General features: G+C 43.2%; 1 protein-coding gene across 1 annotated transcript in view; it reads right to left on the minus strand.

The window, feature by feature from the left end:
• Nucleotides 1-2,848: 2,848 nt before the first annotated feature.
• LOC309526232 (vomeronasal type-2 receptor 26-like) overlaps nucleotides 2,849-23,493 on the minus strand; it is a gene marked incomplete at both ends in the record, with an annotated part of 32,411 nt that continues 11,766 nt past the window's right edge. Inside the window, 8 exons of the mRNA XM_082212146.1 lie at nucleotides 2,849-3,130; nucleotides 4,090-4,305; nucleotides 6,594-6,885; nucleotides 10,584-10,712; nucleotides 11,988-12,888; nucleotides 13,957-14,083; nucleotides 19,494-20,303; nucleotides 20,745-21,036. Coding sequence (XP_082068272.1) covers nucleotides 2,849-3,130; nucleotides 4,090-4,305; nucleotides 6,594-6,885; nucleotides 10,584-10,712; nucleotides 11,988-12,888; nucleotides 13,957-14,083; nucleotides 19,494-20,303; nucleotides 20,745-21,036 — 3,049 coding nt within the window. The remainder of the gene's footprint in view (nucleotides 3,131-4,089; nucleotides 4,306-6,593; nucleotides 6,886-10,583; nucleotides 10,713-11,987; nucleotides 12,889-13,956; nucleotides 14,084-19,493; nucleotides 20,304-20,744; nucleotides 21,037-23,493) is intronic.

The raw sequence follows: 23,493 nt of genomic DNA on the forward strand, positions 1-23,493 counted from the left end.
TGGTAATGACGTGTCCTTCTATCTGTGTGCATATAAAAGTCTCACAGACGCATATATTACAAGGTTGCATAGTCTTTTCATAATTATATATCCATACATCCCAGCAGGAGGATTTCTGGTGTCATTATTTCTGTGCTTTCATCTAAATGAATATTTCCAATTTATTTTATTTTTGTCTGACTCTGGACAAGTATGTGAGCTTTATTACTACTATGCTGAACATAAAGGGTTAAAACTGAATACTTTAAGACTCAGGTACCATCTTTAGATGTTCTTGTCAGGTAATCTTTTGTATTCAGATCAGACCTCAATACAATAATATAACATTTTGGCATGAAGATGCAGCCCAGAAGCCCAGCACTGGAGGCTAAGATAGAGAAGACCTGCACAACTACCATGTACTTCCCCTTGGTGCTCAGGTAGGTGGGAACAAAGGACACCCAAACACTGCAGAAGACCAGCATGCTGAAGGTGATCAGCTTAGCTTCATTGAAGGCTCCAGGAAGCTTCCTAGCTAGGAAAGCCACCGTGAAGCAGATGGCAGACAGGAAGCCCATGTAGCCAAGGGAACCATAAAACATGGCAGCAGACCCTTCATTACATTGCAGGATGATCTGCCCAGGTTGGGAGCTCATGTCAGAGTCTGGGAATGGGGGAGAGGTTCCCAACCAGATAGCACAGATGATCACTTGGACACTGGAACAGGAAAGGACAATGGAGTTGGCCAGACTCTTCCCCAGCCATGTCCTCACCTTGTTCCCTGGCTTTGTGGCCAGAAAGGCCAGCACCACAGTGATGGTTTTGGCCAACACAGAAGAGACGGCAACTGAGAAGATGATGCTGAAGGCAGATTGCTGGAGAAGGCAGGTGGCTTTCTTTGGTCGGCCAATGAAGAGAAAGGAGGACAAAAAAGAAAGCAGGAGTGAGAGAAGGAGAATGTAGGAGAGGTCCCGGTTGTTGGCTTTGACTATGGGAGTTTCCTGGTATTTTATGAAGATCCCTAACACAAAGCCTATGGTTAAGGACAAGAAGAGGGCAAAGGAAGATAGGACAATCCCCACGTTTTCTGCATAAGTCAAGAAGGTGATGATCTTGTGGACACATTGATCTCGGGCCTTGTTTGGATGTTGATCATTTGGACATTTGACACAACGCTCTGCATCTGCAAAAAACAAGACTAATAACAGCCTTATATCTAACAGGACCTTTTTTGCTTTAAAGAAGGAAATCTTGGGGCGGGGCATGCAAAATGGTATCACAATTGAGAGGATTCTTCTGCACACCTCACAATAACTCCATCAGATGATTTATAGTGAGAAACGTAGGCTTTTGTGAATTTATGCATTCATTCCTGCTCCTCGGTGGACAGGCATTTATTGATTTATGTGTTTCTATCCTGCTTTTCAAGCAGATTGCAATATTAGCAAACAAATAAAATACTAATCTGTAAAGAAGTGGACTGCAACCCAAGTCCATCAGAAAACTCTTCCTATAGATGGTGGCTATCCAGCGTTAATCCAACTCAGAAGAGATCGTGAAAATAGACATAAGTAACCTCAGACCTATGCCCTCTTCCTGAAGGGTGGTCCTTTACACTGAAGCCACCCACCTTCCTGAGTGGAGATGGTCCCTTCTGGGCAGGGAATGCAGTCATAGCAGCAAAGTGGCTTTCCTTCCTGAACCATCCTGAGGAACCCAGGGTGACATCTTTCCACACACCTGGAAGGTGGCAGAGGCTAGACGTAAAAACAAGGAGTGCCAAGGGAAATGTGTTAGAGCTAATTTTTCTATTGAAATAAGGCACAGGGTTGGGAGGGATTCAATGTGGACTCCACAACCATGGTTTACCTATAAGCTGGTAAGTGTGCAAAAGTATAACAACTCCATTGCCACTTGAGGTCTGTTCAGTGCAGGGCAGCCAAATGGGGTCACAGGGCCCCAATGCTCCAAGAGCTGTATTGGCTGCCTGTTTGGTATGGAACCCAATCCATGTTGCTGGAACTTGTATGAAAGGTCCTTAAATGTTCAGGACCCAAGGACTTAAATGAGATGTATAAGAGAAGCCTTGCTTGCAGTCCAAAAGACTAGACAACAATCTGCATGCTAACACACAACAGGGCCTTGTCTTCTGTGGCATCTTGGATGTGGGAATTCTAAGGAAGGGCAAGCTAAAAGTATAATAAATAATTATACTGCTTCCCTGTTCATTCCTGTGTCCACTTCCCTACTTCTCTTGATTCTCCTGGGTCCAATTTTATAGTGCATACCTGTCCTCTAAGGTCAAAATAGATGTGGTCAGGGTGAACACAGTGGAAACTGCTATTTTCAAGTTTGCATTCAATAGAATATTTCATTACCTATTTTACACGCATCCTAAATAAACACATACCCCGCCTCAAGCCTCACTGTTAGATCTTGAATGTTGGCATTGGAAAGCATTTGAAGGAACACACTGTATCACAAACAAATTTAAAATTTATCTTAAGAAATATTGCAAAATTAATGAATGTTAAAATGTTGTGGTTATATAAAGTAAGGGATTACAGCTGTTAAAGATTAAGTAAAAGAAAAGAAAAGGAAAAAATCGGATAAAATTAAGGGGAAGGATTTGCTGAAATAATTTTGGGAATTGGAATGCAGAAAGGGGAGGTATGGGGAAGTCGATGAAGTAAGTTTAAGGGGGGGAAAGGAGTTGAAATTATACGTGTTTGTTTGTTATTGCATGTATATTTTTGTATTGTGTGTATTGTATGTGTTTTTAAAATTTGTGAAAACTTAATAAATATTTATTTTTAAAAAATGAAGGAACACACACACACACACACAAACAAACAACCTGGTACACTTATTAGACCTTGAAGAACTGGAAAAACTGTGAAATGAAAGAGATAATTTGTCCCACCTTATTGTTCCAATTGAGCCATGCAATGGCGTTCTGATCGATGGTGAACTGTACATCTGAGGATCCTTGTCTGCTGATACTCCCAAGCTTCAGTTTAGAAATGGACTTATTGGTAGACTTCATCCAGTTCACAATGTCCAGGTCAGCTGCCAACTCTCCATTCTCATCCAAGTACACTCTGTCCATGGAAGAATTGTAGAACTGGGAGTTTCCCATGAAAGAGTGGAGCTAGAATGGCAAAGAGAACACCAGCATTTAGAAGGCAGGAACCCACCTTGGCTTCTCCATTTCGCCCATTTCTTGCTTGGCTCTCCTTTGACCAGTGGCTGAGAGTTGTGTGTCCTTAAAAAGTTGGCTACATTAATTCAAGGGAACATACAGGTAAGAAAGACTAAGGCTGCCATCCTGTATATGAAGGAAAACCTGTAATTTTATTACACAGCAAGACACAACTCTCTTCCTTCCTTCGGCATTAAATGTGAGCTGGCTGAGCTAACTGTTAGGTGTGATTGGAGTTGGTTGACTGACTGTACTGAAAGAGAGCTCACTAATGGCTCCTTGTCATCTTGGGGAAAAGTGACAAGTGTCTATATTGGAAAAGGGAATACCTGCCATGGCTGTAGCCTTTGAGCTTCCAGCTTCATCGCCCTCTGCTGAGAATACGCAGCATTTATGGCATGTGCCACAGTTTGGACAGTACTGAAAATCTTGCCGCTGTCTAGAGAGAGGATTCTTTGCAGAACATCTTGTGGCAGCATCTCCAGTTTCTCTCTCTCTCTGCATCTGGTCCAGCCTTTCACTGATGGTGCATGCCTTAAATAGAAACAATTATAATCTGTCTCCACAATCTTTTTAATTACAGGGAAAAGGTGAGGGAAAATATTGTAGTTTCTCCATTCTTTTCTCATAATAGGGAAGGAAAGAAAACCATGGATATGTTGGAAAGATATGCTACTGTGCATTAAGTCCAAAGTGAGTTCCCCCATAGCTGTTGTTATCAAGACTTTCCCTGCAAGAGGTTTTATTAACATGCCAAATACAAATTGTATCATTTGTATTCCAATTAAGATATAATTCGTGTCCACGTAGTAAACAAATACATGGACTTGAATCCACTTGAAGAAGGAAAGATAATTGATCACTGCCCCATTCTTATTCCCCAGTGGGATATTTTGTAGGATGCCAACACAAATCCCCCTTTCAATGAGAGCAGGCATCAAGGTCTTCTTGAACCTCTCTCCATTGTCAGTTTCTGGCACAAGGAGACCAATGAACGTCCATCTGAAGTGCTGGAGCAGCTTGACAATCCCTGGGTACAGAGCTTCTTCTTTGGGGACCATCCGGAAGAAAAAAGGAAACTGCCTCTTATCATTCACACCATGAGAGACAAAAGCATAGCTGACCTGGCAAGAAAAGGAAGATTGTTGGCTTGTTTTGGCTCAAAGCCCACATATTTCTTACCCCAGATAACAAACATTTCCCATGTAGAGATAAATCTTCCCAGACCCAGAAAACAGAAGCCCGCTTTTATCTGTATGGATTTCTTGAATTTCTGTTTTTATATGCTTTTTATACTACTTTCATCTTGCATTTCTAATTTAATGACATTGTTACCGTTTTGATGTTGGGCAACACATAGATATTTTTCAAATATGAAGTGAATGGTTTTTTTAAAAAAATGAAGTGGGTTATAAAAGTTTTAAATGAATAAAAATTCAGTGTTTCACTCAGAGGAAACCAGTCTACTTTCCTTAGTATTTAGAAACACAGACACCTGTACCACAATGTTTCTAGGTATCCATCTAAATCTGCAAACAAGTTCAGAAGACCCAGAGAAGCGGTGGGGTGTCTAGTTATGAAGGAGATCACAGAAAATACTTTTGTCCAGAATTCTTTTACTTTGGAGCAGTCCTGCCACGCATGCCACTAGGTTATAATGTTTTGACAGCCCCTCCAGCATGAGGGGGGAGCACTCCTTTATGCAAAAGGTATCAATTGTGGTGTGAAGTACAGTGGTGCCCCGCAAGACGAATGCCTCGCAAAACGGAAAACCCGCTAGACGAAAGGGTTTTCTGTTTTTGAGCTGCTTCGCAAGACGAATTTCCCTATGGACTTGCTTCACAAGACGAAAACGTCTTGCGAGTGTTCCGATTTTTTTTCACTCCCCCCCCCTTTTTCTAAGCCGCTAAGAGCTTTTTAGCCGCTAAGCCGCTAAGCCTTTAATAGCCGCTAATCCGCTAAACCGCTAATAGCGCTAAGCCGCTAATAGGGTTGCTTCGCAAGACGAAAAAACCGCTAGACGAAGAGACTCGCGGAACAGATTATTTTCGTCTTGCGAGGCACCACTGTACCAGCCATGTATTCTTTTCTTGGAGTGTTCCCTAGTTTGAACCAAAGAATGCCTTGAAGCAGAGCTTACTCTAAATTGCTTCTTCTACATGAACTCCTCAGTTGTGTTCTCAGTATGACTACTACTATTTTAATTATCCATCTTTTTCACTGATGAGAAGTTAAGGTGGTTTCCAGATAAAATAAGAACAGCTAAAAACATAGGAAAAAATCATTAAAACCACACAGTGGTACCTCAGGTTACATATGCTTCAGGTTGCATATGCTTTAGGTTACAGACTCCGCTAACCCAGAAATAGTACCTCGAGTTAAGAACTTTGCTTCAGGATGAGAACAGAAATTGTGCTCCAGTCGTGCAGCGGCAGCAGGAGGCCCCATTAGCTAAAGTGGTGCTTCAGGTTAAGAACAGTTTCAGATTAAGAATGGACCTCCAGAATGAATTAAGTATTTAACCAGAGGTACCACTGTACCTAGGGACGCGGGTGGCGCTGTGGGTAAAAGCCTCAGCGCCTAGGGCTTGCCGATCGAAAGGTCGGCGGTTCGAATCCCCGCGGCGGGGTGCGCTCCCGCTGCTCGGTCCCAGCGCCTGCCAACCTAGCAGTTCGAAAGCACCCCCGGGTGCAAGTAGATAAATAGGTACCGCTTACCAGCGGGAAGGTAAACGGCGTTCCGTGTGCTGCGCTGGCTCGCCAGATGCAGCTTTGTCACGCTGGCCACGTGACCCGGAAGTGTCTCCGGACAGCGCTGGCCCCCGGCCTCTTGAGTGAGATGGGCGCACAAACCCCAGAGTCTGTCAAGACTGGCCCGTTCGGGCAGGGGTACCTTTACCTTTTACCTTTACCACTGTACCTATGATTTTGATTTGAAGTAGAAGTTGGATTTAATAGAATTTTTAAAGAATATAACTAAGCCTTTAATGGGGCCCAAGGAACCCATAATAATTCAAACTAATGAGATTGATTGTCTTGTAGCTTCATTTTTAATGGTTACAAACAGCTAAAAACATAGGGAAAATAGGCGAGAGGAAATGAATGTAGCAGGAACCTCAAAGCCACTGAAGAGGATTGTCTCCAAAGGAGTGTGCAGCACAACTATCACCAATGGGATATCATCTTGTTTATTTTTATAAAGTCAGCATTGTGATTCTGCTACAAATTCTGAAAGAACTCCTATGAGAAGAGGTGATCATCCAAGAGAATCTAGATATGTGTCTGTCCACCAAGGGAAATCCCTCCCAAATCACTCTTCTGTCTCACTTTGTGCATCTCTTTTAACCCCCCCCCCTTTTAGTTCTCTGCAATGAGGCTCGGCCAGAAAATGCCATATCCCTCTCCATTCCTACCTGTGGGATTTTATAGATGCCCAATGTGCCTGAAAGCAAGATGGAGTTTTGAGAGTCAGCCATTTCCAGAACAGTCAGTAAATCATTCCGTCTTCCACATTTGTAGTTTGGAATATTTGCCTTCCCGGTAGACAGCAGGTCTAGCAAAGCGTCATAGGTCACCCTTCCATCAAAAAAGTTCTCATGGATGCTGTAGCCCAGGGTGATGTTGAAAGAGAGCCTGGCATTCTGGTTGAACTCTTGAATGGCAAGGAAGAAGGAGAGCACCTCCCAGGACTTTGTGTTTCCTTTCCTGCAAAAATATACAGATTGTGTGATCATCCATCCTGCAGTTAGTGAAGTAGCAGATTTATCTGAGGGATTTTTAAGGCAAGCTTTAACCGGTGATATAAAAACCTGGATTTTATTTCCAGAACTTTACTTGTGCTTACACTCATTCAGAAACAAAGCCAGCAGCTCAAAAGCTCACCTAATTATATATCATTGGATGAGAGAGAGAGGATAGCCTTTGTGAAGGAACTGCACTGCTAAAAAGGAATAAACATATTATATTTATTTTATTTTGGGACATTTGGGGTTGATTTGTTTTCTAGAACAAATCTTGGTTGGCAGTCATCTGACTCTTCTTTGATTTTTAATATGTTTATGGACCTATAGTCTAAAATCAAATGTATCTCGAATGTATGATTGTGGGGAAAATAACTCCTTCCCCATAAAATATCTTACTGTTTAAAGCTGGTAGAGGGAGTCCTGTTGAAGGTTTGTTCATGAAATACGGCTTTTGTGGGAGAGATGATCCCACTAATGAGGTGGTCTCCTGGCCTGTAATAGTTGAATGGGTCTATCTGACTCCTCTCCAAAGTTAATGAGCATTTTGCTTTCTGCATTTCACAGTCTGCATAAGGCAGTAGCAGCAGAAGAAGAAGAAGAACAAGAAGAAGAATTACTGTCATTCTGGGACTGCCTGGAACAGCCCTCTCCCTTGTGAATGCTCCCCTCAGTTCATTAAATGAAGCCAAACCCTTCTTGTAAAACTGATGAAGTCCAAACAAGACTTCACATGTGAAGGTATAGAAGACAAGCTCATGACTATATATTCTGACTCACCTGCCCTAAACCTCTGTCCAAGCTGTTGATGACATTTATGTCCCTGTCCTTTCCACCTTGAATGCACAATGTCACCTCACGTAGCTCTTGTTTTTGGTTTTTATTTTAATGGCATCAGATATGATCTTTGGACAAATCCCAGGAGTTTTGGTGTGTAGAAATGAGGGTCACTACGATTTTGATAATCATAAGCCAGATAACCATTGGCTCTGCAACATCCTGCAATATTTACATGGCTCCATGCTCAGGTGCAGGGCTGGAGAAAAACATGTTTTGCAACAGCCCTCAGATGTCACTCTAGACTCTGAAATGGCGAAGGGAAGTGGCAGCTGAACATATCTAAACTTTGTGGAAAAGCACATTCACAAGAGTCAGGGTCAACATTTGGTTTTCAGACAGTGGGGAGGAAACTCTGCTCTATAGGTCTGATTAGGCCCATCATATCCCCCTCCCCTTTTGACCTGTATGGCTGTTATGGTCAGTCTGTGTCACCCCAACAACCCTTCACTTGACATTTCTTTTCTTTCTTTCTTTCTTTTAATATGATTCTTATTAATTTCGCCGACGTGGGGATCCAGGGCACAGTCCTCCAATGGCTGCGCTCGTTTCTCTCTGGTCGGGGACAGAGGGTGGCGCTTGGGGGGGAATTGTCATCGCGCCACTCCTTGGTGTGTGGAGTGCCTCAGGGTGCGATTCTCTCCCCGATGCTTTTTAACATCTTTATGCGCCCCCTCACCCAGCTTGTCCGGAGTTTTGGGCTGGGCTGCCATCAGTATGCTGATGACACCCAACTCTATCTGTTGATGGATGGCCATCCTGACTCGGCCCCAGACACACTGATCAGATGCTTGGAAGCTGTGGCTGGATGGTTACGTGGGAGCCGGTTGAAGTTAAATCCTTCGAAGACAGAGGTCCTCTGGCTGGGGCGGGACGATATGGGATTGAGGGGGCAACTCCCATCTCTTGCGGGGGTGCAATTAGTGCCAGCACCGTCCGTTAAGAGTTTGGGTGTAATCTTCGATACCTCCCTCTCCATGGAGGCGCAGATTGCAGCTATAACAAAGGTGGCATTTTTTCATCTCCGCCAAGCTAAGCAGTTGGCCCCTTACCTCTCTCGCCCTGACCTAGCCACTGTGATCCACGCAACGGTCACCTCCAGACTGGATTATTGTAACTCGCTCTACGTGGGGCTGCCCTTGCGACTGACCCAGAAACTCCAGCGGGTGCAGAATGCCGCGGCGAGACTCCTTACGGGGTCTTCGCTGCGGGATCACATTCATCCGGTGCTATACCAGCTGCACTGGCTCCCGGTGGAGTACAGGATCAGGTTTAAGGTGCTGGTTTTAACCTTCAAAGCCCTATACGGCCTAGGACCCTCGTATCTACAGGACCGCCTCTCCTGGTATGCCCCACAGAGGAACTTACGGTCCTCAAATAAAAACATCTTTAAGGTCCCAGGCCACAGAGAGGTTAGGCTGGCCTCAACTAGAGCCAGGGCTTTTTCGGCTGCGGCTCCAACCTGGTGGAACGCTCTGTCACAAGAGACAAGGGCCCTGCAGGACTTGACATCTTTCCGCAGGGCCTGCAAGACAGAGCTGTTCCACCAGGCCTTTGGTTAGGGCACAGCCTGACTCCCTCCTTTGGCAATCTTTGCAATACGTTAGTTTATGGTTGCCATCAATTTTGATTTTAATTAATTCTTATGATGTTTTTATAATGTTGCACTATTTTAGTGTTGTTAGCCGCCCTGAGCCCGGCTTCGGCTGGGGAGGGCGGGATACAAATAATTTTTTTTAAAAAAAAATCTTTTTTAACACAGTATTTCAGCATACCAATAACAAAACAAATAAATTCTTTGCTCCCCTGAGCTTGTGACTTCCCTCCATCCCTTCAACCGGTTTTTAATTTTTGAATCTTTGTGTCGCACTTTATATCCTCTGCTTCAGATCTTTATATCCTTATGATCAACTCTGTCTCAATGGTCTATAAAGTTTTGAGATTGCAGTTTTTTCGTTGTAGAATTTATATCAATCCCACTTGTGTCTTCACATTTTTACAATAGATGTTCAATATACCAAATAAATTTACTCCAATCTCTTTGAAACTTTTGGTTGTCTTGATTCTCGATCCTGCCTGTCAGTTTGGCCAATTCTGCATAGTCCATCATCTTTGTCTCCCACTCCTCAATCGTTGGTAATTCCTACAAACCTAAGTAAATTTAAATGCTTTACTTACAGTAATCAGAAGTCTCACTCACACATTGTTCAATGCTACAGCAGAAACAAGAAGATAATTTTGCTGCAAAATACAGAAGTTAGTCTCAGCCTGAGTCTAGAGTCTGGAGCCCCTGCCTCAGATGCCTGCTCAGCTTACATGGGTCAAGAAGAAGAAAAAGAGAGGAACAGGAAACAAATACAGTGGTACCTTGGTTCTCAAACTCAATCTGTTCGCAAACCAAGGTGCAGCTTCTGATTGGCTAATTGGCCCGGGAAACAATGCCAACAGCCAAAACAGACATTCAACTTCCAGAAATCGTTCGCAAACCGGAACACTTACTTCCAGGTTTGCGGTGTTTGGGGGCCGATTTATTCAGGATCAAAGCTGTTCGGGAACCAAGGTACCACTGTAATGCCTCCCTCCCTCCCCAAAGGAGGTGGGGGTGTCCAGGCCATGCCTCCTCTATAAATTTACAGCTCTGTGGTCCTTAACCCTTTCATTTACTAACTAGCATAGACATGCACTGTTAGGTCTGACTGAAAAATCTCCCAGTTTCCACCTCATCTTTAGTGGTGACCCTACATATAACATTTGGATTACAAAGTGAGAAGGCGGTGGTGGCAGAGGGGACAGCTGGCTCTTGGGTTGGGCAGGGGAAAGCTCCACCTTTGGTTCCTCAAAGTGATGATGACCTCTGCCTCTAACTTCTCCACCTGGACTTGGGAGGTGCCTCCTGTATCTGGGATGACAGCTTGAAGTGGACCAGCGCCCACCCTGCCCTTGTCCTCCAAAGGTCTGGATTGCAGGACAAGATGAAGAGAGGCAGGAAATTATATGAAGAGGAGTCGGTCCCTTCCTCACTCTCTTCCACTGTGGTTCCTGTGACAGCCCAGATCCCTCCTCTACCCCAATTGCAGCCCCAGTTTTAAAAAGGCCCCAATGCAATATGGTCTCCACCGGCCCTTCAGCCCACCTGCCCTCCTTGGGTCTCCACTGAAGCACATTAGGAAATCCAATGGATCTGGCACTGAATTCAGGAAAGGGGAGAATCAGAAGGGTTCTGGTGTGGCTAGGAGGATGCAGCCATCCTGTTGTTATGAAAGGCTTGTGTTTAGAGTGCGGCCAGGATTTGATACAAGATATGCCAGTATCCACAGCAACTGCATCAGTGGTTCATAGTGTACCAGAATTGGTGGTTAGCTCTGAGCAAGCTGAACCATTAGGAAGAGAAGACCAGGAGGGTCTATGATGTTGATGGTAGATTTGGATTGCAACCATCATCAACCACAGCCAGTGTTGCGATTTTTATGATTTATTAAATTTGTTAGTCACTTTATCTTGCTCAGGACAACCCAAAACAACTTACAACCAAACAAACGAGTGAAGAAACCCCGCATAAATACATTAAAACCAAGAGGAAAAAGAAATACATTAAAACATCCCACCGACATTTAAAAGACCGCAGATAGTTAAAGAAATGAGGCCAGGTTATAGAAGAATGTTTTTGGCTGGAACGTAAAGATATATAGTGATGGCACCAGGCAAGTCTCCCGGGGGACAGCATTCCACAAATGGGGAGTCACTGCAGAAAATACCTGTTCTCCTGCTGCCAACTACCAGATCTCTCATGGAGTGGGAAAACAAAGAATGGCCTCAGATGATGAACAAAGTGTTTGGGTCAGTTATATGTGACTAGTTATTCCACAAACTGCAATTGTCATTGTAATGAAATTGAGGAGACAACAGATCACACAGGTGAGATAATGACAGGAACTCATTTTCTCTGCTTTATAACTGGATGCAATGTTAGTTTGAGAGAACATTCCCAACTAGAAATACACAAAAATCCCCACCTACCCCCCAGATCCCAGATACCCAGTTGGTATTGGCAATTGCATGGTTAGGCAGGTATAATGTATCTGGGTGATCAATTAGGTTCTGGGGAGATCTCTCACCTGCAGCATCAACCCAGTTTCCTAAGATTTCCTCCTGCACTGTTGTGCCCCTCAACAGGTGTCACTTGCAAAAGAGTAGCTGGATGAAATAAAACCTCCTGGTGTTTTGCTTCACTGTTTGGTTTTTGTTATCAGGTGCTCCTTTGTATTCAGATCAGGCCTCAGCACAATAATGTAGCACTTGGGAATGAAGATGCAGCCCAGAAGCCCAGCACTGGAGGCCAACATAGAGAAGATCTGCACAGCTACCATGTATTTCCCCTTGGTGCTCAGGTAGGTGGGCACAAAGGACACCCAAACACTGCAGAAGACCAGCATGCTGAAGGTGATCAGCTTGGCTTCATTGAAGGCCCCAGGCAGCTTCCTGGCTAGGAAAGCCACCGTGAAGCAGATGGCAGCCAGGAAGCCCATGTAGCCAAGGGCACTGTAAAACATAGCAACAGACCCTTCATTACATTGCACAATGATATGTCCAGCCTGGGAGTGCATGTCAGACTCTGGGAATGGGGGAGAGATTCCCAACCAGATGGTGCAGATGATCACTTGGACACTGGAACAGGAAAGGACAATGGAGTTGGCCAGACTCTTCCCCAGCCATCTCCTCACTCTGTTCCCTGGCTTTGTGGCCATGAAGGCCAGGACCACTGTGATGGTTTTAGCCAACACAGAAGAGACGGCAACTGAGAAAATGATGCTGAAGGCTGTTTGTTGGAGAAGGCAGGTCACTTTCCTTGGCCGGCCAATGAACAGGAAGGAGGACAAAAAGGAAAGCAGGAGGGAGATGAGGAGGATGAAAGAGAGGTCCCGGTTGTTGGCTTTGACTCTCGGAGTTTCTAGGAATTTAAGGAAGATTCCTAGCACACAGCCTGTGGTGATGGAAAAGAAGGTGGCAAAGGAAGCCAGGAGGATCCCCAAAGATTCTTCATAGGCCAGGAAAGTGATAACTTTGGGAACACATTGAACTTGACCCTTGTTTGGATACTGATCTTCTGGACATTTGGTACAGTGTTTTGCATCTGAGGGGGAGAAAAGGGGTGCCTTAGCACATTTACATCCATTACTATCTTTGTTCTATTGCATTTTGAAAAAATATGCTGAAGTCAGGAGGCAAGAATGTGCAATAAGGAATGAACAACATTGGTTTCTTAATTTGCGTATTGTACCATTCCTTTCCCCTCAGGTGACAGGGGTGGCACATAATTTTTTCCTCAAATTTTATTGCCAGAAATTTCTTGTGACGTAGATAAAGATGAAAGGCAGTGACTGTCTGCCAGAGATGCTTCTGGTGTCTTGATTGTACAGCTTTTGCAAATGCTGAATACACACCTCTTTACCTTGACCCTTGACATTTATGGTGTTTTATTTTGTGGGGCGTAACTGTTCTACTAAACAATTCAAAGTGTTGGTGCTGACCTTTAAAGCCCTAAACGGCCTCGGTCCAGTATACCTGAAGGAGCGTCTCCACATCCATCGTTCTGCCCGGAAACTGAGGTCCAGCACCGAGGGCCTTTTAGCGGTTCCCTCACTGCGAGAAGCCAAGTTACAGGGAACCGGGCAGAGGGCCTTCTCGGTAGTGGCACCCGCCCTGTGGAACGCCCTCCCACAAGATGTCAAAGAGAAAAATAACTACCAAACTTTTAGAAGACATCTGAAGGCAGCCCTGTTTAGGGAAGCTTTTAATGTTTAAAGGTTATTGTATTTTAGTGTTTTGTTGGAAGCCGCCCAGAGTGGCTGTTGAAACCCAGCCAGATGGGCGGGGTATAAATTATTATTATTATTATTATTATTATTATTATTATTATTATTATTCCCTGTTCCACCTGAAATGGATTCATTTAATATAAATTATATATCTGGCCACTGAGTTTTAAAACAGGGAAAGAAATGCCCTCTCTGTGATCACCAGTTTGTAGCTCACAGTTTGCTTCCTTGAGGTCATTTGTTTCAACCTACTTCCTGTAATTTATGAAGGTGATTAAAAACAGAGAAGTCAAGAAAGGATCCACATTCAAAAATATCTCTGTCAGCAAATGCCTCTGAATTCATCGCTGACCTCTTTCTAGTTCTCCCTTGGAGTCACCCACCTTCCCAAGTGGAGATGGTCCCTTCCACACATGGAGCACAACCATAGCAGCAAACTGCCTCTCCTTCTTGAACTACCTTGGCGTATCCCGGGCGACAGCTTTCAGTGCACCTGGAGCGAGGCCTGGTCTAACCATAAAGAGAAGATGCTGCATTAAAGGGACAATAAAGGGAGTATTTGTGTCTACAGAGTTCACTTACAGAGTTTGGAAATGACCCTACAGGATCTCTTGTCCTTCTTCTCACATGCACTTTTTTCAGGGAAGCACATTTGATGCAGAATGACATGGTAGGGAAACCTCCTGGCTGTGTTTGCTTGCTTGTTCCAAAATTATATACAGTGGTACCTTGGGTTACAGACGCTTCAGGTTACATACGCTTCAGGTTACAGACTCCACTAACCCAGGCATAGTACCTCGGGTTAAGAACTTTGCTTCAGGATGAGAACAGAAATCACGCAGCAGGAGGCCCCATTAGCTAAAGTGGTGCTTCAGGTTAAGAACAGTTTCAGGTTAAGAACATTTTCAGGTTAGGTCCTTTAATTGAAGTATGGGATAGGTATAAAAACCTATTAGAACCTAAAGTACCACACTGGTTATCTCCGTTAGAAGTTATGAGCATAAAGAAAATTAATATGAGAGGCAATTGGATCACATATGGTCAATTGTTATTTAAAGAAAGGGGGAAATGGAAAATGAAACCATATGAACAGGTTAAAGAATATGTATATGATTGGTTGCATTATTTTCAAATAAATGAAATGTTTAGGAAAGATATCAAAGATGGCGGTTGTGCCGACAAAGATTCAAAATTTCAGATTGAAATAATAAATAATGACCACAAAATTCTATCCAAAATGTACAAGTTGTTGTTAGAATGGAATCTGAAAGATGAGGAAGTCAAGTCGGTAATGATACATTGGGCCAGAGATGTCGGCTATAATATACAATTTGAGGATTGGGGGAAATTATGGAAATAAAATTTAAAATTTACAGCATGTATGACGTTAAAAGAGAATGTTATGAAAATGTTTTATAGATGGTATATAACACCGGTGAAATTAGCGAAAATGTATATGACATGTAATAAGTGTTAGAAATGTAAAGTCAAAGAAGGTTCTTTTTATCATATGTGGTGGGAATGCAAGAAAGTGAAAGGCTTCTGGGAAAGGATATACAATGAGTTGAAGAAGATTTTAAAATATACATTTACAAAGAAACCTGAGGCCTTTCTGTTAGGAATACTAGGAAATAAGATGAAGAGAAAGGATTGTAAATTTTTCCAATATGCAGTGACAGCAGCAAGGGTGCTACTGGCTCAGAAATGGAAACAACAGGAAATACTGACGGTGGAAGAATGGAGAATGAAGTTGTTAGAATATGCTGAGTCGGACAAATTGGCTGGGAAGATTAGATACTTAAGAGACAAAAAGTTCATCAAGGACTGGGGGAAATTTGTGGAATATCTGGAAAGCATAAGTGAGGGACAGATAACGCTAGAGGGGTTTAAAAAAGCACTGTGAAAAACTGAGAAGTATTGTCTAAAGGGAAAGGAAATGAAGGGTATAAACAATGACAATACAAACTAGGGAATGCACAATTAAAATAATGACTATGGATGATTTACGGAAAAGCTGAAGGAAGTCCAGAAAAGAAACATTTTGTGAAAAATTGGATGTGAAATTAGTATGTATGTTTTGTTTTGTTGTAAAATTAATTTTAAAAAATTATAAAAAGAACAGTTGCAGGTTAAGAACGGACCTCCAGAGAAGCGGACACGGAGCAATGGATCCAAACTACAAGAAAGAAGATTCCACCTAAACATTAGGAAGAACTTCCTGACAGTAAGAGCTGTTCGACAGTGGAATTTGCTTCCAAGGAGTGTGGTGGAGTCTCCTTCTTTGGAGGTCTTTAAGCAGAGGCTTGACAACCATATGTCAGGAGTGCTCTGATGGTGTTTCCTGCTTGGCAGGGCGTTGGACTCGATGGCCCTTGTGGTCTCTTCCAACTCTATGATTCTATGATTCTATGAATTAAGTACTTAACCCGAGGTACCACTGTATCTGACCTTCCTATCACAACCTCCAAGTGTCCCGATTTTCCAAGGACAGTGCCAAAATTACGAAAGTCTGATTTAATCCTGGAATGTCCTAATTTCCCCTGCCAGTGCCACCGCTGCCGATCTCAGGGAAGAGGATGAGTTGGTGCTTATTCTGAGTGGCGGTAGCAGTGAGGGAGCATCCTGCTGCCTCTCTGTGGCCTTTCCATAGCTGCCTCTGCCAGCATCCTCCCTTTGGCAGCTCATAGTGGCTTCTGAAGAGCAGGCGAGGAGGAAAGGCTGCCACCACTGAGGCCCAGCCCTGTGTGATGTGCTGGCTCTTGCTGCAGGTAGAGGGCGGAGGTGCCCTGGGAAGGAAGGAAGTGGAAGTGGAGAGGAGCACAAATACTCTTGAATAATAATAATAATAATAATAATAATAATAATAATAATAATATATTTGTACCCCACCCATCTGTGGGCAGCTCCCAACAGAATATTAAAAACACGATAAAACATCAAACATTAAAAACTTTCCTAAACAGGGCTATCGTCAGATGTCTTCTAACAGTTAGATAGTTGTTTATTTCCTTGACATCTGATGGGAGGGCATTCCACAGGGCAGGCGCCACTACCGAGAACATTCCCTGTAACCTCACTTCTCACAGGGAGGAAACCGCCAGAAGGCCCTCAGAGCTGGACCTTAGTGTCCGGGCAGAACAATGGGGGTGGAGATGCTCCTTCAGGTATACTGAAGTTTAGGGCTTTAAAGGTCAGCACCAACACTTTGAATTGTGCTCGGAAACGTACTAGGAGCCAATGTAGGTCTTTCAAGACCGGTGTTATATGGTCTCGGCGGCCGCCCCCAGTCACCAGTCTAGCTGCCGCATTCTGGATTAGTTGTAGTTTCTGGGTCACCTTCAAAGCCCCACAAAGAGCGCATTGCAGTAGTCAAAAAGAAATGCTTTGTGCGTCCATGTCTAATCTTGCCCCTTTCTAAAATGTATTCATTGGTGTGTGTGTGTTTCTTTTTGTAAATCTACCAAAGAGTAAACTAACTAAAACATGGATTAAGGGGTTTTCTCGTGACGGTGGAGGGTGTGTGCTGTGTCCTGTTGGGTGGAGACAAAGATAGGGCGGTTGAGAAGGGCCTGTTGGAGGGGAGTGAGACATGTCCCTATTTGCGTCAAAGTAGAGAACAAAAGATACAAAATCAATATAGCAATCCAAGACTGCAATAAGCAAACACACTTACAAAGAGCAGCAGCTAAACAAGCCATCACCTGAAGAAGTTGACTTTAAAATGCCTTCTGAATTATTATTATTAATAATAATAATAATAATAATAATAATAATAATAATAATATCATTATTATACAAAAGAGTTCTGATTTGCTATATGAGGGGGCCTGCAGGTTCCAACCACTGCTCTACCTATTCAAAAGGACTTACGCCCGGATAAGTGTGCCCCGGGTTACGGTTAAAATTCCCTTGGAACTACTTGACAGGTTATTCGAGCTCAACACTTACCATGTGGCTTAAGTTGTCTCCTACCTTGTTACTACTCTTGGGCCACACAATGGCTTCTGAATTAATGGTGAACTTGAAATAAGTAGGTGTCTCTTTCTCTATACTCCCAACTTTCACTCTAAAACAAGACTTATTGGGAAGCATGACCCAGTTCTCAATATCATAGTTGCCTGGCAGCTCCCCATTCTCGTCCAGTCTGAGGCTGCCCATGGAAGTGTTCAAAAACTGGATTTCTCTTAAGAAAGGATGAAGCTGAAATGGCAGGAAGAACACCAGCATTAAGGAAATAGAAAACTGTGTTGAATAGCTTAGCCCAGGGGTCTGCAACCCGCGGCTCCGGAGCCGCATGTGGCTCTTTTACATCTTTGCTGCGGCTCCGGGGCGGATACTAGCAAGGGGAGGAGGCGCATTGTGCGCCCCGACACTCCTCACTGTTGCCGGCACTGTACTGGCTGTGACATCGCATGGGGGCGGTGCGTGCGTTAGTCACGCACCGTCCCGACATCACCTTCCCGCCCGCTGTCAGATCGTGGCTCCGGAGATATATTTGTTTTAAATGTCGCAATGGTTTTGCGGCTCCCAGTTGTTGTTTTTTCTTCGGAAACGGGTCCAAGTGGCTCTTTTTGTCTTAAAGGTTGCAGACCCCTGGCTTAGCCCTATAGACTGTCATACACGAAGGCTGCATAATAATAATAATAATCTTATTATTTATCCCACCTGACTGGGATGCCCTAGCCACTATGGGGAGCTTCCAACATATATAAAAACATAATAAAAATTACATGTTAAATTTCGCTATACAGAACTGCCTTCAGATGTCTTCTAAAGGTTATATGGTTACTCATTTCCTTGGCATCTGATGGGAGGGCATTCCACAGAGTGGGTGCCACTACCAAGAAGGCCCTCTGCCTGGTTCCCTGCAGCTTCACTTCTCGCAGTGAGAAGGCCCTTGGTGCTGGATCTCACAATGGGAGTGGAGATGCTCCTTCAGGTATACTAGGCTGAAGCCATTTACAACTTGCATCTCTCTCAGGGCACCAGAGCGCAAGAACTAGATGCTAGGGGAGTGTTCTGTCATAACCAGAATAGGCAGAAAGGTTTACCTCCACCACAAGTGTCACTATTTAGATTTTCGTCCAAAATGGGCAAAACAAAAAAAGAATATCTGACTACCAAATTTGATTCCAGAGATGGGAAAGAAAGGAAACAGCAAAGGAAAGGAAATACCTGCCCTGTAAAACTGGCTAAAATTTATAAACTAAAATTGAATCTGTGTTGGAGATGTAGGGATCCTTATATCATGTATGGTGGGGATATGATAAAATTTTAAAAATGGGGAAATATACATGAGGAACTGAAAAAAATGTTTAAAACAACACTTGGTAAGAAGCCGGAAACATTCCTTTTAGGAATTATAACAAATGACATCTCATAAGACATGAAGAGAATCTTTTTATATGCAACAGCTGCCGCAAGGTTATTGATTGCAAAAAAATTGGAAATCAGAAGAAGTACCAACATTGAAAGATTGGCAATATAATTTTTTTGAACTGATTGAATTAGCAAAAATGATGGCAACAATTAGAATGCAATCTAATCAAAATCTCAAACAAGAATGGAAATGTCTAGAAGAATACATGACCAAAAGATGCTCCAACAAGCTTATTGATATGTATAGACTGAATTCACAAAGTTAAGTCAAGTTAAGCTAAGCAGATACATAAGATTGAATGCTTAATTATTAAGATACAGAATTACAATCTCAATAATAAAGTTACAAAATAATAACAAGGAAGTCACGCACGGGTGGAGGGAAGACATAGGGCAAGAAATAAGAAATGGATAAATGTTGGTACATAATGAAATGTGAAAATGTGAATTTACGAATATAATGTATTCGTATCAATATGTAAAGATTTCATATATGTATTGCAACATTAATAATAAATAAGTTAAGTGGGGGAGGAAATACCTGCCATGGCTGCAGCCTTAGATGTTCCAACCAGTCTCCTCCACTTGCCATCAGCATGACCTTAGATCTGGATGAAAATGCAGCATTTAAAGCCTGAGCCACAGCTTGGACACTGAAGTAAGTGATGTAGCTGTTTTGAGACAGGACTCTCTCCAGCTCCTCTTCAGGCACCATCTCCAGTTTCTCGTTCTCTGTGCATCTTGTCCGACCTCTTACAGCCAACAAATGCTTTGAATAGAAACAATGGAATGCTTCACTCCAAAACTGTTTAAGAAGGACAGAATCTGGTTTATAGAATTGATATTCTTTCTTTATTGGGGGCTTCATGACAAAGGCAAAAGAGCCATGGATGTACTGGAAGTAATCAGGAGGAAGAGAAAAATTCAAATTAATGTCCTGAAAATTTGTTGAGATCCAGACTTTTGCCCCAATTTGTTCCTCCAGTTTTCTTTGTAGTATCGTGATGGTTATCCATGCCAAGTGAGTGTTTTCATAGTAAACAAATACATTGACTTGTCTCCATTTGGCAAAGGGTTCACTCTGGATGAGCATGTCTATTGTATACTTTTCTGGTAGTCTTTTTAACAAGGCAATGCAAATTTCATGGCTGATCAGCAGAGGAGTCAAGGCACTCAAGAACCTTTCACCGTTGTCATTGTCTGAAACAAAGAGGCCAATCCACGTCCATCCGAAATAGAGGAGGAACTTGACAATCCCCCAGCACTGAGTTTCTTCTCTGGGGAGTATCTGGTAGAGAAACGGGAACTCTCTTTTATCGTCAAGAAGTTGAGTAATCAAGCCAAAACTGATCTAGTGAGGAAAGGAAGAGACTGGTGTTTTATATTGCTTCCAGGATAATGAACAGATATTTAGTAACCTGAAATTATTATTATCATTGTAATACACAATTTGTCCTGGCTGGTCTGGCTGGAGTTGTAGGCTGAAAGATTTGGATGTGCAAAATAACAAAAGCATTCTGGGAAATGACACCTGACCCAACCAGAGACGAATGGTTGGTGAAGATGATGGACTATGCCGAAATGGTGAAAATGACAGGAAAATCAAAAACCAGGAGGATAGAAACTTTAATAAGGAATGGGGGGATAGAAGTTACTTAAGAGAATACTGTAAACAACTAAAAACCTTGACAGGATTGTAATGCACAGTGGTACCTCCATGAAAACCATGGAGAGGAAAGTGGAATTTTCTGCAGTTGAACTTCTCTGCCCCTCCAGGCCCCACCCTTCATACCTGTGGGATTTTGTAGATGCCTGACAAGGCTGAAATCTGTTTTGAGTTTACAGAATTGCCCCCTTCAAGAACAGCCAAAAGGTTATTCTGTCTTCCACAGTGGTAGTTGGGAATATTGCTTTCCCCGCCTGAGACCAGGTCTAGCAAGGCATCAGAAGTGATCCTGGCATCAAAATAGTTATCATAGAGGTTGTAGCCCAGGGTGATGTTGGGTAAGAGCCTGGGATTACTGTTGATCTCCTGGATGGTGAACAGGAAGGCCAAGATGTGCCAGTAGAACTTTTTCGTTGTGCTGTAATAAAAAGATACGTTAAAAAGTGTAAAGCTGCTATTCGCCAGTACATGGAAACAAAATGTCACATCTTTTGTTTTATCAATCTAAGGGCTTTTCTGGGCAATATATAACTCTGAACAATGTGGGCACAAAAATGCCCCTTTGAGTGCTCAGTTTGTGTTCTAGAAAGGGAATAAGGATGCAATCCCAAACGCACTTGCCTGGCAGGAAACCCTGTTCAATCATTCAGACTTATTTTTCATGGGTTGATTGCACTGTAAGTCAGTAAATATCACTTTCAGCCCAGCAAATTGTGGGCGGTTGAGTCCTTTGGTTTAAAAATAAAAAGATATCACGAGGCCAGAAGGACTACTTTTGCTCTCACTTTGAGTCTCCTTTGTGCAAGTGAAGTCAACAGTGAGCAGAAAGTGGGCTGATACTCAGACCCAAATATATTCACCAGATGCATTGCACTTGCCTAAGCATGCAATGGGGGGGGATGTTCTCTCAAACTGACATTGCACCCAGCTATAATGGAGAGATCGGTAGAAGGAGAAAACTTTGTGCAACACGCATAGATAAGCTATGGAACTCACACCAACCTGGATGGCCTTAAAAGAGAATTAGACAAATTCACGGAGCTCTTCTGCTCAAATCCTGCTTTCTGGTTGCTCCCATCTGGTTGGCCATTGTGAAGAGTTTGGATTTGATATCCTGCTTTATCACTACCCTAAGGAGTCTCAAAGCGGCTAACAGTCTCCTTTCCCTTCCTCTCCCACAACAAACACTCTGTGAGGTGAGTGGGGCTGAGAGACGTCAGAGAAGTGTGACTAGCCCAAGGTCACCCAGCAGCTGCAGATGGAGGAGCAGGGAATCGAACCCACTCCACCAGATTACAAGTCCACCACTCTTAACCACTACACCACACTGGTGAGAGCAGGGTACTGGAATATATGGAATATATGGGCCCCCGTTGGCTGATCCAGGACTATTTCAGACTGAGGAACATTTTTTAAAAAAAATAAAATATCACATCCCCTCCCACATTATCAGCACAAAATACTTTGTAACTAACACATCAATGAGCACTGGCTGAACTCTCACACTCCCCCTCTCTCCAAATGTTCAGTTGTACAATGCATGCAGATCTTCTTGCTATAGAATACATATAATCCACACACACATACCTTCCAACATTTCTCCAATGAAAATAGGGACGACCATTATTAGTAGTATTATTAGTAGTATTAGTTTTAGTATCATAATATTTATAAAATGACTGGGTTGCCCCAGCTACTCTGGGCAGCTTTCAACCTATATAAAAACACGGCAAAAGTTTTTAAACTTCCCTATACAGGGCTGCCTTCAGATGTCTTCTAAAGGTTGTATAGTTACTTATCTCCTTGGCTCGGAGTCAGATAATTCCAAACCCTCTAGCATTTCTCCGATGAAAATTGGGGCATCCTAAGGAAAAGTGGGACACTCCTGGGTCAAAACAGAAACTGAGACGTCTTGTGTAAATCCAGGACTTTCCCTGGAAAACAGAGACACTCGGAGCGTCTGCACACATTCAACCACACTTGCAACCTTTGTATTAGGTAGTAATGCTGGTGGTCGTGGAGAAAGCTGAAATAGGGACTGTTTCCCTTGTAAATAGGGAACACCTGGAGCAGAGCGTGCAGAAACAAAGACATCCACCTGCACCTACTAACTTACCGTTTAACCTTCATTAATGGGGGTTGGGAAAAGTTGTATGGGTGTAGAAGAATTTTATTTGGAGATGTGTTTCCACTGATGAGGAAGTCTCCAGGGCGGTAGTAACTGTTTACATCATTTTGATCCCTGATCAGATTCAAGGGGCATTTTGTCTTCAGGTGCCCACAGATTCCACGAGGCATTAGCAGCAAAAGTAGAAGCAGAACCACCAGAGAGATCATTCTGCCTTCTGCACCTTTCTTGTGAGTGCTCCTCTCTCCTCCTCAGTTAACTGATTAGAAGCCAAAAGCTATTGGAAGACCAAAGCTGCAGTGGCAATAAATTTATGCACGCCTTCCCCACCCACTCACCCTTTTCCCTGCTCTAAATCTTGACTCAGTCTGTCTCTGATGCAAGAGATATTCCAGGTTCCAACTTTTTCCCTCCCAAGGCGCAGTGCAAAAATTAACCTCAGGCTGCCTTTGATCCTAATGTGTAGGAGACCTCCAGCAGTGTCTCCCAAGCTTCAGAAATAATAATTATAAAGGCAATAATTATAATTATTATTAATTGTAATAATTATAAAGGCAAGGCAACTCATCCCTTCAATATCCTGGAGACACTGCTTGAGGGCAGGTGTGGAGCTGGAGAAAAAAAATGTATTTGTGAGAAATTGCAGATGTGGCGTCAAAGTACGATGTGAGTCGGAGTGAGGGGGGAGTTTGGCCTGAACTTTGCTGAGAGAAAACTGACAGCCCTGGTTGCAAAAGAGCAACAGCC

Source organism: Podarcis vaucheri (genome assembly GCF_965113315.1).
Source record: "Podarcis vaucheri genome assembly, chromosome: 2".
In the NCBI taxonomy this organism is placed as follows: domain Eukaryota; kingdom Metazoa; phylum Chordata; class Lepidosauria; order Squamata; family Lacertidae; genus Podarcis; species Podarcis vaucheri.